Raw genomic sequence first — 18570 nt, 5'->3', positions numbered from 1 at the left:
TCTATACTATTTAAATTATTTGGAAAAAATAAGCAAAGAAGGCATCCCACCAAATTCCTTTTATGTCAAAAATATAGGTTCTGACACCTAAAATAAGCAAGAACAAAAACAGGGAAAGAAAATGTTAGGCATATTTCCCAAATGTATATTGATGCAAAAATATTAAATAAAATTATAGTAAGAAAATTACTGCAATATATCTCAGGATCATATACTATGATCAGATGGATCTTATTCTAAGAATGCAGAGCTGATTCAATAAAAGGAAACTATCAGCATAACTGCCATATCAATAAAAACATATGCTTATTTCAATCAGGACAAGTTTTTGATAAAATACAACATGTTCCTATCAAAAACACTAGAAAAGATAGGAATAAATGATTTTTACTTTCACATCGTAAGTAATGTTTATCTATAACCATTAACAAGCATTTTCTGTAATAAGGATAATCTAGGAATCTTCCCTTTAAAGTCATGGTAAAGCAGGGTGTTTATCATCACCACAATTTTTCAATATTGTGCTATCAATGCTAACTATAGCAATTAGACAAGGAAAATAAATCAATAATTTTAATAATCAACGAGGAAACAAAATTATCATTATTTGCAGGTGACATGATGGTATACTTGGGGAATCCTAGAATCAACTAGAAGACTTTTTGAAATAATAAGTTTAGCAAAGTTTCAGGATATAAAAATAAATGCACATAAATAATCAGAATTTCTAAATATTACCAACAAAATCTAGCAACAAGAAATAGAAATAGAAATTCCATTTAAAATAACTGAACTCAATGTAAGATACTTGGAGGTCTATCTGCCAAGACAAACTCAGGCACTATGTGAACAAAATTATGAAACATTTTTCACACTAATTAAGTCAGTTCTGTACAACTGGAAAATAATATTTTCTCATGGGAAATCAGGTAAAGATAATAAAACATTCTACTTAAATTAATTTACATATTCAGTGCCATATCAATAAAACTATTAAAAATTTTTGTAGAGGTAGAAAAAATACAATTCACATAGAAGTACAAAAGGTCAAGAATATCAAGGGAATTTATGAACAAATGTGAAAGAAAATGGCCTAGCATTATTAAATTTCAAACATATTATAAAGTAGTAATCATCAAATCTGGTACTGGCTGAGAAACAGAGTCGTGAATCAATGAATAGATTAGGTATATACTATTTAATAGTATATAACCACCATAATCTAGAGTTTGATAAATCCAAAGATCCCAGTTTAGGGGACAATAATTGAGCATTTGACAAAAACTCCTGAGAAGTCTGGCATTCAATTTGGCAAAAAACTGGCACCAATATCTCATATCATATACCAAGAAAAGATTAAGATAGAAATATAATTTAGACATAAAGGGTGATATCTCATGCAAAATAAGGGAGCAGAGAAGTTTATCTGTCAGATATATGGAAGAAAAGAATTTATGACCAAGTAAAAGAAAAAGAGCATTATTGAATATAAAATGTATAATCTTGATTGCAATAAATTAAAAAGGGTTCACACAAATGAAACCAAGATTAGAGCAGAAAACAGGAAAATTTCTGAAATATACAGAGTCGATGAATGTTGAAAGGATATAAACAGGCAATTTTCAGATAAAGAAATCAAAGCTATCCATAGTCATATGGAAAAATGTTTTAAATAAATATTGATTAGAAAAAGTGAATTAAAACAATTCTGAAATATTACCCTACACCTATAAGATTGGATAATATGATAGTAAAGAAAAATGATCAATATTGGTGAGGATGTGTGAAACTTGAGACACTAATGCATTATTGGTTGAATTTTTAACTGGTCTGACCATTCTGGAGAGCAGTTAGGAATTATGACCAAAGAGTTATAAAATCTTGCATACCTTTTAATCCATCAGTACAACTACTAGGTGTGTATGACAAAGAGATTTTCTTAAAAACAAAAAGAATCAGTATTTACAAAAAATATTTATAGCAGCTCTTTTTTGGTGGCAAATACTGAAAATGAGAAAAATGCCCTAAATTGTGGAATGTCTAAATAAGTTCTAGTATGTGATTGTGATGGAATACTGTTTTACTTTAAGAAATGATGAGGAGGAAGCTTTCAGAAAAACCTGAAAATCCTTACATGAAATGATGCAAAATGAAGTGAGGAGTACCAGTAGAATACAATGATAGAAATATTTTATGATGATCAATTGAGAATGTCTTAACTATCCTCAACACCATAAAGAATGAAGACATTTCTTAAGGACTTTTAATGAAAAATGTTATTTACCTCCAGAGAAAGAACTGAAGGAATCTGAATAAAGATCAAAGCATACTATTTTTTACTACATATTTTTTGTGTTTTCATTTGTTTTTTCACAAGATGGCTAATATGCAAATATGTTTTGCATTGTGGCACCTATATAACCTATATTAAATTGCTAAAAAATATCTCAGAGAGAAAAGAAGAGAGGAAGAATGGAAATAATCTGGAAATTTAAATTTAAAAATAACTATTAGAAAATGGTTTATTTGTAACTGGAAAATATATAAATAGATAGAAAAATTATTAAAAGGGGTTATAAGTTGCAGATGATTTGCCAACATTTCCAGGGTGATGCATTTATAAATAATCTTCTACACAGATGAAATCACATGTCAAAACAAAAGAACAATAAAACAAAAAATTCCTTAGTAGATAACAGTTCCTAAATACAGGATAGATTCTTCATATTAAATTCAAATAATAAAACATTTATCAGCAACCTTCTAACTGCAGATCCCTGGGTGTCCATAATGGAAATATGGAGATTGGAAAAAGATAAATTGCTGTCTTCATGGAGGTAATAGTTCAGTGGGAAGATAAATTATTAATATATACAGAAGCAGCAGAATGGTGTAATGGATGATCTGTTAGACTTATAATTACGAAGAGTTGAGTTCAGATCCTTTCTCTGACTCATTGCTATGTAATTTTGGGTTGGTTGCTTAAACTCTCTCAGCCTCAATTCCTTAATTTGTAAAATGGGAATAATTATAACTTCTCCCTCTCACTTTTCTTGTGAGGATCAAATAGGATAGCATTTGTAAAGCATTTTGTAATCATTAAAGTTGTTGAAGAGAGAAATCCCAGAAAAGAGAAAGGGGCTCCCAGGCCAGTCAGCTCTTCATTTAACTTTTGGCCACAGTCCTTTTGCCTTCATGCCCTACCTTACTCTGTCCCTCTCTATTTCAGTTTCCTTTTGTACATTGTCTTCCCACAATAGATCTTAAGCTCCTTTAAGGTGGGGACTCTTATTTGTATCTCCAGTGCTTAATTCAAAGCTCCACACATATAGAATAGACACTTAATAAATATTTATTTACTGACGGACAATAGGACGACCTGGTTGGAAACTTTGTAATACTCTGTAATAATAGCCTACAACAGGGTAAAAGCAGTAAAAATTAAGTGTAGGAGACAGATACAGGAGATTGTGTAAAAGCAGAAATGGCTGAACTTGATAATGGAAAAGACAACATATACCAAGCTTTTGATCAAAGGACTTTGGGTAAACAATCATGCTACTGTTAGAAATGTTGTAATTAGAAAAAAAAAACTATAAAAAAGTTCATTTGGAAGAACAAAAGATCAAGAATATCAAGGGAAATAATGAAAAAAAAACCATGAAGGTAGGTAGCCTAGCAGTACCAGATATTAAACTATACTATAAAGCAGGTCATCAAAATGATATGGTACTGGCTAAGAGAAAGAAGGGAGGATCAGTGGAATAGACTTGGGGTAAGTGACATCAGCAAGACAGTGTATGATAAACCGAAAGAACCCAACTTTTGGGACAAAAATCCACTATTTGACAAAAACTGTTGGGAAAATTGGAAAACAATATGGGAGAGATTAGGTTTAGATCAACATCTCACACCCTATGCCAAGATAAATACAGAATGGGTGAATGACTTGAATATAAAGAAGGAAACTATAAGAAAATTAGCTGAATATAGAATAGTATACCTATCAGATCTATGGGAAAGGGAAAATTTTAAAACCAAGCAAGAGTTAGAAAAAATTATAAAATGTAAAATAAATAATTTTGGTTATATTAAATTAAAAAGTTTTTGTACAAACAAAAACAATGCAACCAAAATCAGAAGGGAAACAACTGGGAAGAAATCTTTATAACAAAAACTCTGACAGAGGTCTAATTACTCAAATATACAAGGAGCTAAATCAATTGTATAAAAAAATCAAGCCATTCCCCAATTGATAAATGGGCAAGGGACATAAATAGGCAATTTTCAGATAAAGAAATCAAAACTATCAATAAGCACATGAGAAAGTGTTCTAAATCTCTAATAATTAGAGAAATGCAAATCAAAACAACGATGAGGTACCACCTCACACCTAGCAGATTGGCTAAAATGATAGAAGGGGAGAGTAATGAATGTTTGAGGGGATGTGGCAAAATTGGGACATTAATGCATTGCTGGTAGAGTTGCGAACTGATCTAATCATTCTGGATGGCAATTTAGAACTATGCCTAAAGAACTCTAATGGACTCCCTGCCCTTCAATCCAGCTATAGCATTGCTGGGTTTGTACCCCAAAGAGATCATAGATAAACAGACTTATACAAAAATATTTATAGCTACGCTATTTGTGGTAGCAAAAAACTGGAAAATGAGGTTATGCTCTTCAATTGGGGAATGGTTGAACAAATTGTGGTATATGCTGGTGATGGAATACTATTGTGCTCAAAGGAATAATAAACTGGAGGAATTCCATGTGAACTGCAAAGACCTCCAGGAATTGATGCAGAGTGAAAGGAGCAGAGCCAGAAGAACATTGTACACAGAGACAGATACACTGTGGTAAAATCGAATGTAATGGACTTCTGTACTGGCAGCAAAGCAATGACCCAGGACAATTCTGAGGGATTTATGGAAAAGAACACTACCTACATTCAGAGGAAGAACGGTGGGAGTGGAAACACAGAAGAAAAACAAGCGCTTGAACACATTGGTTGATGCAGACATGGTTGGGGATGTAACTCGAAAGGACCACCCCAGTGCAACTATCAATAATATGTAAATGAGTCTTGATTGATCACACATGTTAAAACCAGTGGAAATGTGCGTTGGATATGGGGTGGGGGGTGAAGGGGAAAGTAAAAACAAGAATCATGTAACCATGAAAAATTTTTCTAAAAAAAAAAAAGAAATGTTGTAAGTCTTCCTACAGGAAAGACCAAGTTTTGAAAGAAAGAAAAACTAAATCTGGGACAAGTTGAATATAAAGGGGTTAGTAGGTTTATATATTTGGTGTTTGGCCAATGTGTAGCTTAACCCTGAACATATAAACCTTTCAGTTGGAGTTTTGACAGCAGTATATATAAATATAAAATACACACACACCTATTTATTTACTTAACTATCCATCTGCTGGCCTATTTATTTATTTGTTTATTTCTTCATTTATTTGTTTGTTTGTTTGTTTTGGGTTCATGAGTACAAGTAGAAGACAGTCAGCCAAGGAGCCTTCAATGAGTGCATCCTAAGTGTCACATAAAAGTAGTCTTACCCTCCATTCCCTCAGCCCCAAACTCCTGAGAAAAATGTCCTTTTGTTACAGATCTAGATCTGGGAAGGTCAGCAGAAACTTTCTAATTGAATACTTTCATTTTATAGATAAGAGAATAGTGGCCCATAATGGGATCACTGATCCAGACATAGGAAGGACCTTGGAAGCTCTTGAAACCAAGTTCCTTATTTGAGGAACCCAGTTATTCAAGGTTAAGTGATCTTTTCCCAATACCATACCCTTCACCATAGGTTCTTTTTAAATAAAAAATATTTTTCAAATGTCCATTCTTTAGTATACCTACCATAGAGAATAAAACAAAGGTATGAGCATGAAATACAATTTTGCTGTTGTTCAGTTGTTTCAGTAGTGGTCATATCTGTGACCTCATCTGAGTTTTTTTTGGCAAAAATACTGGAGTGGTTTGTCATTTCCTTCTCTAACCTATTTTACAGATGAGAAAACTGAGGCAGACAGGATTAAGTGATTTGCCCAAGGTCATATAGCTAGTAAGTGTATGAGGTCAAATTTGAACTTTGAAGTTGAGTCTTCCTGACTTTAGGCCCAACACGCTATTCAAATGCCATCTAGTCCCCCTTGAAATGCATTTAGGATTCTACAATTAAATACAGAGTAGAGCTTCTGAACTTGGGGTTTATGAACTTTTTAAAACAAATTACCAGATAATTCTATTTCAATAGAATTGTCTTCCTTTGTAATCCTTTATGTTTTATTTTATGCATTTTAAAACACTATTCTGAGTAGTCCAATGGCTTTGTCAGATTGCCAAAGGGGTCCATGACACAGAAAAATTTTAGAACCCCTTCCTTAGTGCATGCTGTATCTGTATTGATCTATGTATGCTGTGTTGTCATCATCAAAAAATACATGATTAGAAGTAGGAAGCTAAAAGGGACTTTTTGGGGGCAGCTGGGTGTTCAGTGGATTGCGAGCCAAGCCCAATGATGGGAGGTACTGGATTCAAATCTGGTCTCACATACTTTCTAGCTGTGTGATCCTGCACAGACAAGTCATTTAACCCCCATTGCCTAGCCCTTCTTCTGCCTTGGAACCAATACACAGCACTGATCACTAAAACAGAAGGTAAAGGTTAAAATAAAATAAAATAAAATAAAATAAAATAAAATAAAAGGGACCTTTTGAGTGCAATGAATTCAACCCATTTCCTCAAAAGATGATAAAAATTAAAGCCCAGAGAGGGTAAGTGCACTTGCTCAAAGATCCCACAACTTGTAAGTGTCTTAGAGGGAATGAGATCTCAGGTCATCACAACTACAAATGTAGGGCCCTATTACACTACACAATACTGCCTTTAGCAGTGAGAGTTAAGAAAGGACTTCATTGAAGAAGTCAGATTTGAAGTCTTTCGGAGAGAAAAAATAAATTGCCTGGCCAGACAGAAAGATAATTTTCCAGGCATAAAACTTAAGTGTGTATGAGAAAAAACAAAAACAAAAACAAAAAAAAAAACTGGGAAAATTGTATTTTTAAGTAAATGGGCATGGAAGGAAGAATTGTTCAAGTTCAATAACTTAAAAAATTAAAAATAAAAATATAGAAGAGACAAGATTATGGAGAATTTGATAAGGATAACATATTTTATCTTCAGGTCAAAGGAAAAGGCAAATGAATGGAAGATACTGAAAATCATCAAGATAAGATGACCAGGATAGAGGATGAATAAAAGGCACAAGTGTTAAAAAGTATAAAATCTAGAAAGTTAACATGCAGGAAAAGAAAGCCAGAGAGTAGTAAAAATTAATTTTAGTTCAATTATAGGAAATCCTTAAAAATGGAAGCCACCTTATAAGGAACAAATGAATTTGCAGAGGTGAGACCAGACATCCAGACAGATTGGAGTGCCTCCAGGGCAGATGGCAACACAAAGGAGAGAGAGAACAAGCCCTTTATTTATTGCTTTTTTTCCTGGCAAATTGCTTCATAGTCACAATTGATAATGGGAATTAGAGAACTTTTTACCTCCTTTTGCAAGGGTTTTGTACAACTCCTTTACTGCTAGGGTTCCACCACCTCCCTATCACATCTTTTAAGGCTGCCTTTGCTATTAAGTGATAGTTCTAAATATGGGTTCATTTCGTTCTCCTCCTCTTTTACTGAAAAACACTGTTAAATAATCAAAACCAAGAACTGATTTAAAGCCAAAACAGAGCTAAAGAACTTGCAGCTGGTTATACCACCTTTGGTCTGTCTGATTCTAGCCAAAACTGTCTCTTTACTTTCTCTCCCTCTCTCCAGGGTCCCCAGCTGTGGAGAATCTGATATTGACTCTGAGTCAAGGGAAAGGGAGCGCAACAACTTTCACTTTAGCTTGGAGCATATTGTAAACAGAATTAGAATTGTCTGGGGATTGTGTGCAACAGTTAGGATAATTCCCAGTAATGTTGGCTGATCACCAAATCCAGGTACAGCTGTTGGCAACTCAGTTTGTGGATGCCACTGCCCACTTAAGTCCATCTGCAAACCATACTTCTTGCCAGATATTCCACTGAATTTTGATGTCTAGCAAATCCTATGTTTTCTCTTGTAAAATCCTCTGTTGAGTTTTATTAATAATCACTTTAGGATTGATTCACTAGCTTAAAAAAAATAACATTCCAAACCCCTCAGTTTGAGTTCCTTTTAGGACTCTCAAATCTATTGCAAAGTGTAATTAAAGGACTAGTTTTCCATTTTTACTGCTTTGAAAGGTTCTTAACTTTACATGGGTGGGATCCTTTCTGAAGTTTGGTGAAGCCTATGGTCCCTTCTTAAAATAATGTTTTTAAACGCATAAGTTGCATAATATTGTAAAGAAAATAAATTGTGTTGAATTGCTGTTATTGAAATACATGGAGAAAAAAATTCGAAATGAAACAATTTCACGGAACTGGAATTTTGAACCTTTGAAGCTAGGTCTAACCCCAACTCAATAGGGGAAATTTATTTTAATTCAAATTTAAGACAAAGAGTTTCAAAGGTTCAAATTAATTTAAATCAATGTAGGATCATTTTGCTTCACTGAAGGCTTACCAATTAACTTGATGGCATTTGGGAGTGCCTGTCTTGTTTGTCATCAGGTAGGAGATATGAATAGGTGAGAGCATATATCCAAGAGCTCTCAAAATCCACTCAGTAAAAAAATATTTATTCATTGTTCACTAATAATAATTTGTTTTGGTGGGGCATAAAAGTCAGATTTTGGCTTCTTTCTGTCCCCCTCAAACCTTGAAATAGTAGATAGCTTTTAGTTTGGAAAGAGAATGTCATTTATATTTCCAAATACCTTGGGACCCTTTAAATACCAAGATATGATGTTCAGAATTGGAATTTAGAGCTAGAAATTATTTATTCCAAATCATTCATGCTACAGTTGAAGAAACTCAGGCCCAGATATGAATAACTTCTCTAAGGCCATACATAGCAGGTTAGTCATGGACCTGGGATTTGGACATAGACTGTCTTTCTTCCCAGTCAATATTCTTTTCATTATGCTCCACTTTTCAATCAGTTTGAATCAGCCAAGTTTACCTCTTTAACATGTTGAGGATACTAATTGGGAGGTAACAAATGGCAAACACCAAAAGGACAACCATTAGCATCCGAGCTGTTTTCCTCCTGGCTCTAATCTGTTTGATTTCTGCAGCCACAGCACTAATCCGGGATTTAGTCTGCTGGCCTGGCCCTCCTCGAGTCTGGGTAGCAGGGTAAAGAGGCTTCCACCTTCTCTGCACCACTGAGGATGTCCCAGGGATCTGAAAGAGGAAGAAAAATCTCATTATTGTTATTGATTACTTCAGGAAATACTCCAATTTTGCAGAAATAAGTATGAACGAGAGTGGTGGGGAAGAGAAGAGACTCATAGGCTTATGGGCAAGAAAGTATACATTAATCACATGGGTAGAGATGGAGGGAACTTCAAAGATCCTTTAGTCTAACCTCCTAATTTTAGAATAACTTATTCAAAGTCATACATTCAGTGACAGGATTGGCATTTGAATCTGGATCTAGTGAGCTAATAATTGTAAAGCACTTTAGCACAGAGTAAGTATCTCTCCTCTCTGTCGGCCTATCCAGCTATATTTATCTTTATATAAATATATACATGTATGCATCTATATGTTTATATCTATGTAACATTTTATATAATGCTTTAAAGTTTGTAACATCGTTTTATATAATTTACACATGTATGTAATTATATACAAACACACACACATATATAGATACACATACGATTGCATGTCTATATGCATCTATATGTATATTTGACTAAAACCAATATGTTTTCTGGACTGATACATCAGCTCTGATGTATAAGCATAAAATATTACCTAAACTAACCTATATGTGTTTTTCCATGGTTTAATACTGCCATCTGCTGCCAGATGTCGCAATATTATTTAAGATCCTTTCAAGATGCAACAACTCTTTGGAAAACAGAAAACCATACTATTCTAATCTCTTTGAGTTGTTCACTGATTGTTCTCTAATTGAATTAGAAACCAATTTATTCATCAGTCTTTAGAATCTACATAATAACATGGAGGAGCCCTCCTGGTCTTCCATTCACATTTGAAAGAGTTCAGATTGATAGGAACAATTATGCAATTTGTATTTTTCCATTCCTTTTCAAAGGAATTTCATAATACCAGGGAATTGATCCAAATACAATATTTTTCTTAATTATGAACTTGGGAGGACTAATAGACTTTAGAAAATAAAACAATGAAATTTAGATGCTCCCTGGGTTTTTTGTTTTACAAAGAACAAAAATGTGCCAGCATCAGCACCAGCAGGCCATCTTGGTTCTACTCAGCTTGTTCAGCTGTTTCCTTTATCTTTGTCGTGTTCTCTTGGAAAGAACACTGTATCCTCTTGGTCTCTAAGACATGGGAATGACTAGTTTGAAAGTTCATAAAAATCAGGTTTTAATTATTTTCTGTGCCCAAAGTAAATAACTTTTAATTTCATAAGACAAGTCTACTTACACTTCCAGATGTTAGAGAAGCCACCTACTTGTACTAGTTAAGTGCTCATTATTAGAGAGTTGCAACATCCATCACATTCATCCCCTATTACTATCACAAATAAACTTGTCTTTGGAGCTGGCTTCCTTTTTTTTTTTTTTTTTTTTTTTAAATCTTACTCTTATTCTCCCTTTTTAAGCCCTTCAATCTTATCATTACAAAGCTTCCCTTCTAATGGATGGAACATAGGCTTGTAGAAGGTAAGGACAGTTTCAGTTTTGTGCTTATTCCCTCCATATCTAGTGCATTAGAATAGGTCAGGTACTAAATCCACTTCTTACTGGCTTGTGTAACAATGGTTAAATTTTCAGTGTGAGCCACTGCACTTCACAAATCAGCTCTAACCACAAATTAGGGCTTGATTTATGGTTTTGTTGACCATCTAGATTTAATTGTTAGTCATACGGATTAGAATCAAAAATTTAAAAGGTATACACACATGCATTTCCTCCATGTGTACTCCCAGGACAGTTATTCAACATTTCCCAGCACACCCTTTATAAACAGGTCTTGATTGTTACAAACAGGATACAAGTAGGAATGGTAGGAATGTAGTAGAAGGCTCAGGGAATATAATCACCATCTGACTAAAGACATGGTAACTAGATAACAACAAGAATTTATATAATCTTTTAAGGGTTTCAATGAGCTTTATACCCATTATCTCCCCTGAACTTCATTGTACCTCTAGCATAGATGTTTAGTAGAGGTTTGTTGATTGATCATGGAGTTATGGTTTTTAAATCTGGAAGGGACCTTAGTGGTTATCTTCTAGAAAGCTCTTCAGTTTACAAATAAGGAAACTAAGGCACAAAAAGTTTAAGCAAGTTGCTCAAATTCACAAAGGAGAATCAGGTTTCAAGCGTAGGTCATTGACGTCTAATTCTGTTGTCCTTTTAATTCAATGACTGCCATTCACAATAAACCAATTTCCTATGAAATTTATTTCATGATGAATCCTCTCAGTCTCCACAGTATCCATAATTATCATGCCTCTCATATCCCCCCTACATGGAATAGTGTTCTCGGTCCATGTTAAAACCTATGTTTGTGTAAGTGAGCCATTTAACACATCAATCTTGCAATCGACCTTTCACAATGAGGCAAAATATATTATATTCTATTTAGAATGTTAATTTTGCCTCCATCCTCCAAAAATATGAATACATTTGAAATACAATGGAAAAATATATTGAGGAGAATATTTGACAGAAAATTTTCTAAAAATATCTGGTATCCAAAAATGAGAAATTGATATAAATTTATTTTAAATTGTCCCTTTCCCAAAAGATAAGTGGCTAAAAGCTTTGATACAAATTTTCCAAAACCACCTAAATTGGTCACACTTTCTATAATTAGATAAAGGAAAATTATAAGAATTCTGAGGTGACATATTTAAACCATTAAATTAACAAAATGATAAAAACAAAACTTTTTGATCTAGTGATCCTATCAGTAGGATTATATAATAAGGATATTATTAAATGGAATTAAATGGAATTAAAGAATCTATCTGCATTCAAATTACTTTTCTTTTTTAGTCTTGGCCCCTTGAATGAACAAGAATTTACTATGTGCCATAAACTGTGCTAACCACTGATGATAGAAAGAAGACAAAATCTCCCAGGTCTTTACCTTAAGAGTCTCACATTTTAATTAGGGAGACAATGTGTAAAAAATTACACATAAAAACCACATACAGAATAAATGAAAGGTAAGTTCAGTGGGAAGGCACTAATGGGTGAGATTGCTGACTATGGAGACTATTGACTAGGAAAAACCTCCTTCAGAAGGGAGCAAGGAAGGAGAACATTTCAGGTATAAGAAAAAGCAAAAACAACAACAAAAACAGAAAAGCAAATACATACTCTTAGTAAAAAGAGAAGATTGTTTACATAGGTTGATGTTACCATATTACTTGTTTAATTGTCCCCTTACTTTACAATAGAAAATTCATTTAGTAGAGGAGGGATTTGATTAAAATATAAATTTACAAAATTCTTTTTCCAATTAGATCTGGTTCAAAAGGAAATCTTTTAGACCTATAATATTTCTAAGAATATTATGACTCAGATGCTGATTGATATTAGGCAAGAATCTTGGTAGATTTTAAAATAGGTTAATAGACAAATATTTTTCCTTAAATAATAATCTCAAAGTGATATTTGTGATGCTTGTGGATAGAAAGCTGAGAGAACGTCCTCAAATGACCAAGGGAAGAAGGATAGGATAAATGGGTTTCAGCTTCTGTAGCATTGGTAATTTCCATTTATTTACAGTTTCCAATTTGGGGAAAGACATATAGATTTGAATTGGATAAAAGTATGTATATTGGACATTTCTGATAATTTGACCTAAAGTTCAGACAGGGACAAATAATTCAAACTTCAGATTGTTTTTGTTTTTTGTTTTTTGCTGTTTTATGATCAGACAGTTAAAAATGAACACATGGATTAGATTCCATACAATTCAGTGTTTTTAAACAAATGTTATAGGCCAGCCAATTCTTGGCTCAGTTGATGTTGTCGTATGGTATATATAATGTTCTCCAAATCTGTTTATGAGTATTAACAGTAGGACATGAAAAGTAAGTTATCAAACTGATTTCTACCAAATGACTCATTTGGGATTACTTTGCTGAAATTGGCATTTTCTGTTCCAATCTGTTTTGGGAAAATATTTGGTTTCACATTCGAGATAGTTTACATGGAATTCCAGCTTCTTTCTTGTTAAATTTCTTTTGAATCATGTGAAGCACATCCACTAAGAGAATTTGCAGAAAATATTATTGTTAGCTTTAAAAATATATATTATGCCTATATATTATAAATACATTTATATATAACACATATACATACAAAGTCATTTAAGGGATATTGAAAATGGAGAATGTGAGATTAAAAACTTAGAATTTAGATCTCCAAATATTTCTGTTAACTTTCATATTTAAAAGAAATTAAATGGTGTTTGTATGCATAATTATTTTTTACTTTCATTGAGCATTTATTATCTGCAAAATACTGCGAGCATCATAAATATAGAAGTAAGAAGATCTTCTGCCTTCATCCTATTCTCCTTCCTACTCAGTGTTTCCCTATAAAATATTTTTCAAAAGCTGAGAGAAAGCTAACATAACAATTTTAAATAATATTAAAATCTTTAACAACAAAACATATCTGGTTGATTTTTTTCCCCTTCAAACTCTTACCTTCTGCCTTAGAATCAATGCTGGGTAAGGGCTGGGCAATGGGGGGATTAAGTGATTTGCCCAGGGTCACACAGCTAAGAAGTGTCTGAGGCCACATTTGAACCCAGGACCTCTCGTCTCTGGACCTGACTCTCAATCAACTAAGCCACCCAGCTACCCTCTCAGGTTGAATTTTAAAAATGAAAATTTTTAAATGCAAAGTTTGGGTTTAATCAACTAATTTCACAAGTTTGAGATGGAAGGGTTATATTGCTACATAGTTGTTGATCATAAAATATCTGAAGATTTTAAAAGTCTGGATCAATATAATTAAAACATTTGACTAGAAAGCAAAAATTCTAATGAAATATTAAGTATGATTAAAATAACCTTCATATCCATGATTAGAGCATAACATTTTTTGGAATATTATTTCAGTTCTGGGCACTACATTTTATAAAAGGCTTTGCTATAGTAGAGAACATTTATAAAACCACCAGGATGTAGAGCTTAAAATTCAGATTTTTGGCAACTGGTTGAAGGAATGCTTGTTGAGTTAAACTGATTTGAATTGGAGCTGTGTAGTCTTCAAACAATAAGACTTAGTGGGTAGATGACAGCTGTCTTCAGGTATCTGAAGGGTGTGAGATGGAAGAAGGATTAGACTTGTCTTTTAGAGGCCCGAGAGCGTTCAACAAGGAATAATGTATTGCAGAGAATCAAATTTAGTCACAATGTCAGGGATAACTTCCAAATAATTAACTATTCAAAGTGGGATGAACTGTCTCAGGAAGCAGTGCATCCCCTCTCATTGAAAGTCTTCAAACAAAGTCTGATCGATAAATACTGGGTATGTGTTATAGAGAATTCTTATTAGGGATTAAATGGATGAGATATCCTCTTAAATTACTTCCAACTCTTGCAATTATGGGACGTTTAATAATTCAGCCCTAGAAAAGCATCGTGTTACAATGGAAAAAGAATGAGTTTCGGTATCAGTAGAATTATGCCCAAATGTTGGCTAAGATACATACTATCTTTGTGACCTGGATCAAGTTGTTTCAGTTTAGGGACATTCAATTTTATTATTTTCAAATTCAATGAATGCTACCCAAATTGAAGTCCTCTCCATAATCACAGCCTCATTTCTCATAGTGATTTATGAAAATCCTCTATGTTCCTTCAAAAACATTTCAGTTTAATAGACATTTATTATATTATTATATTTATTTATTAATATTAACTATATTTTAAAAGATATATTTTGTTATTTGTATTATAATTTAATATTTTATTATAAATACCTACTAGGATATAAAGTAGGATAATGCATTCTCTCTAAACGTTACTCTTTATATTCTTGCTATTCCTTTGACTTTCCCATTAAATGTTACGTAACAACTTCTTTTAGTACATATTAACCCATCATTTACTTGTTATTCAATTCATGATCCTTATACAGTACTCCAAATACGCCCTCTCTCTTTCCTTTTGGCTAAAATATAACTTCTTTAGTTTGTAAAGCCCTCCTCAGTGTGGTTCCAGCCTACTTTCCAGGGTAATTGTGCATTATTCCTCTGAATACTCTACTTTTCAAACCCAGTTTGCCTCTTTGCTCTGCCCTAAACATACCAGTTCATCCCTTGTCTCTGCCCCCTTATATTAGCTTTTCTGTTTCAGCACTGGTTCTTTCCTTACCTAGTCCAATAGAATTGGTGTCCCACAGAATTGCTAGCATCCTGCAAATATCAGTTATAATGCTGCCTTCTGGAAAAAGCCTACCCTGGTCTCCCACCCCCCTGAAAAGTATTACATATTTGATATTTTTAAACCCTTACCTTCCATCTTTGTATTGTGTATTGGTTCTAAGGCAAAAGTGTGGTAAGCTTTTTTGATTTTCTATGTATGTGTTCTTTCCATTTAAATAAAGCAAGAAGAATTTATATATATATATATATATATATTTCATTTTTTCAATGCCTGGCACATAGTGGAGTTTTAATAAATGTTTAAGGAATTGAACTAATTGAAATGACTGGCCATCAACTTTGTTCTGTCTTGGATTGTCAAGGGCAGGAACTGCGTCTGTTAACTAGTTAATGTAGCATTTGACAAATATAACTTGTTAATGGATTAGAGTTGCTAGACGATGATGATGGTCTTTATAGCGCATGTTGGTTCGCAGTATTGCTTACATTTAGGACATAAATATCATGCAAAGGAAGTAGTTGTTATGCTATAGTGCAGTGATGGGCAAACTAAGGCCCTGCGGGCCAAATGTGGCCCCCTGAAATGTTCTATCCAGCCACAGTGAGTAGGATACAGTACAATAAAACTTTGAAAGAGTTGCCTTAGAAACAGACTGACAGATGAGCATTTCCTTTCCTTTGGCCCCCTCTTTAAAAAGTTTGCCCATCACTGCTATAGTGGATAGGAAATTGACTATAGAAACGGGTCCGTGGTTTCTAATCCTGCCTCTGATACTTTTTACATGTGTGGCAAATTTTCTTTCCTGGGTATTAATTTCTTCATCTGTCAAATGAACGAGTTGAGCAAGATAAACTCTAAGGTCTCATAAAACTCTCAAATTGTGATTTTATGGGCCTTTGTAAAACCCGTTTCTCTAAGAGGATCAAATAAGGTTCTGTTTAATTCATACCTAGTGGTTTAAAATATGTTTCTTTGTGAAGATACGTGCCAATTAATTGATCAATCAATCCATAAATATGTTTATTTGCCTATAGCTAAATATAAAATAAGTATGTTTAATATGAAATACTGTATAATATATACACACAAACACATATATACATACAACATGTATGTATATCTACATCTACATCTATATCTGTCTCTATCCACTTATCTATATATCCATTTACTTTTGGTCCTTAAAATAGTCTGCTAAGATAGGTGCTACTTTATCTGCTTTTTTTTATAAATGAGAGAACTCAATGACCTGTGACTTCCCTGGGGTCACATAGCTGGCAAGTGTCTAAGGCAAGATTTAATATCAGGTCTTCATGACTCTAGAGTTAATGTTTGCTCAACTCATCTATCCACTAAAAAGAACTAATTAAAATATTATTTTAGATTAGAATTTAGATTCTCCAGTAAAGGCAATTCTCTGTCTTATCATGACATAAATATGATACCTTGGGGTCTCAAATAGTTTCCTAATGCAGCACAAGCTCTAACACGATGGGTTTGGTAGCCTAAGAATACTGGATTAGTATTCAGGAATATTGAGTTCTAATCCTGCCTCAGAAACTTCTTAGCTGTGTGAGCAGAGGCAAGTCCCAGAACCTCTCTTGCACCCACATTTTATCATTTTAAAAATTGAGAAAATAATAGCATATAGGTTTATGAAGATCGAATGAAATAGCTTATGTAGAGCATATTGCAAAATTAAAAAAAGACTATGTAAACATCATTGAACCTCTAAAGCACTTTACAAAACTTTAAAGTGAGATCATTGCTATTTTCGTTATTATTATGGTTGTTATTCCAACCTAAAGGGCAGTTAAATAAACTCCAAAAGGTGGAACAGAACTTTTTTTCCCCTTTTTTTAGGCATAGTAATTCATGACAAAGCAATCATAAGGCAATCTTAGAAGTTATCTTATCCAAATTCCTCATATATAGAAAGGGAAACTGGGGTCTTGGAAGTTATGCAATTGGCCCATTGATCCAAAGGTGGTGTCACATGTAGGAGAAGTCCCAGGTCTTCTGACTAAAAAGTCAATGCTTTTTTCCTCTGCGTCATCTTCTCCCCAGTTGTATAAGAAACAGTAACTTAAACAGAGAGGCTGTGATCTATGCTTCTGAAAGGAATACTGAACCCTTATTTAGAAAAGACATTGTCCAAGCATATCTTATTTATATTTCAGTTTATTTATTCATAAATAATTTTATTTATATTTCAATATTTCCATGAAACTGTGATTTCATCATTGTGGTGCTTTTTGCAACACATAAACCATCCATTCTTTGAGCTGCTCTGACCAAAGTTTTACTCATAAAGGAAGTTGTCACCAAGTAGATGCAACTGTGTGCAAGTGGTTCAAACAATAAGGCAGTGCATAAACTAGATTTTTCAAATGTAAATATTAATAAAAGAATTTTATAAGACCTCGCATGGTTAGTATTGGTTAATACCTCAACTTTTTGTCAAGTCTTATTATCAGTCCTTAACTAATCACCTGTATGGCTACATAAGTTATTTCTTGGAATTAGGGTTTGTGTGAATTCTCAATAAATCAGAAACAAATCAATTTAAATTACTTACCTGGCGGCACCATAGTTTTCTGAATATTTGTAAATAGGCCAACACCATGAGGCACAAAGGGGCCATATATGTCACCAGGAAAAAGCAAGTGTGGTACATCTTGGGATAAATTTCACCTGAAATTAAAAAAAAAAATATATATATATATAGTTAAAACCCTCCATATTTTTATATATTCCTGATGCCAGTGTCTTAAAAGTACATACAAAACTGTCTTTTTCTTTTTCTGTGGAAATGCTGTGTTGCCAGAAGAGAAAAAGCAACCTACAAACATACATACACATACATATATCCACACATTACATATATACACATATACATGTATTTATATTTGTGTTTCTGTGTGTATATAATCCCATTTGGTTCTTAAAATAGTTCTGTAAGGTAGGAGCTACTATTATTCCCCCCTTTAAAGGAGAAATCACTTGCAAAGAGATTAAATGATTTCCCTGGGGTCAGGCAGCTAGTCGGTATCTAAG

At 33.4% G+C, this 18570-nt stretch overlaps 1 protein-coding gene across 1 annotated transcript in view; it reads right to left on the bottom strand.

Moving 5' to 3' along the window:
• Positions 1 to 18570, bottom strand: part of HCRTR2 (hypocretin receptor 2) — a 146506-nt gene that overhangs the window by 7823 nt on the left and 120113 nt on the right. The window contains exons 4-5 of the mRNA XM_044673533.1: positions 18092 to 18207; positions 9118 to 9341 (exon numbers count right to left, since the gene is read on the bottom strand). Of these exons, the coding sequence (XP_044529468.1) occupies positions 9118 to 9341; positions 18092 to 18207 (340 nt within the window). The remainder of the gene's footprint in view (positions 1 to 9117; positions 9342 to 18091; positions 18208 to 18570) is intronic.

The sequence above is a fragment of the Gracilinanus agilis genome, chromosome 4, assembly GCF_016433145.1.
Source record: "Gracilinanus agilis isolate LMUSP501 chromosome 4, AgileGrace, whole genome shotgun sequence".
Classification (NCBI taxonomy): Eukaryota; Metazoa; Chordata; class Mammalia; order Didelphimorphia; family Didelphidae; genus Gracilinanus; species Gracilinanus agilis.
Note: the sequence above shows the minus strand (reverse complement) of the source record. Positions and strands in the feature narration are given on the sequence as shown.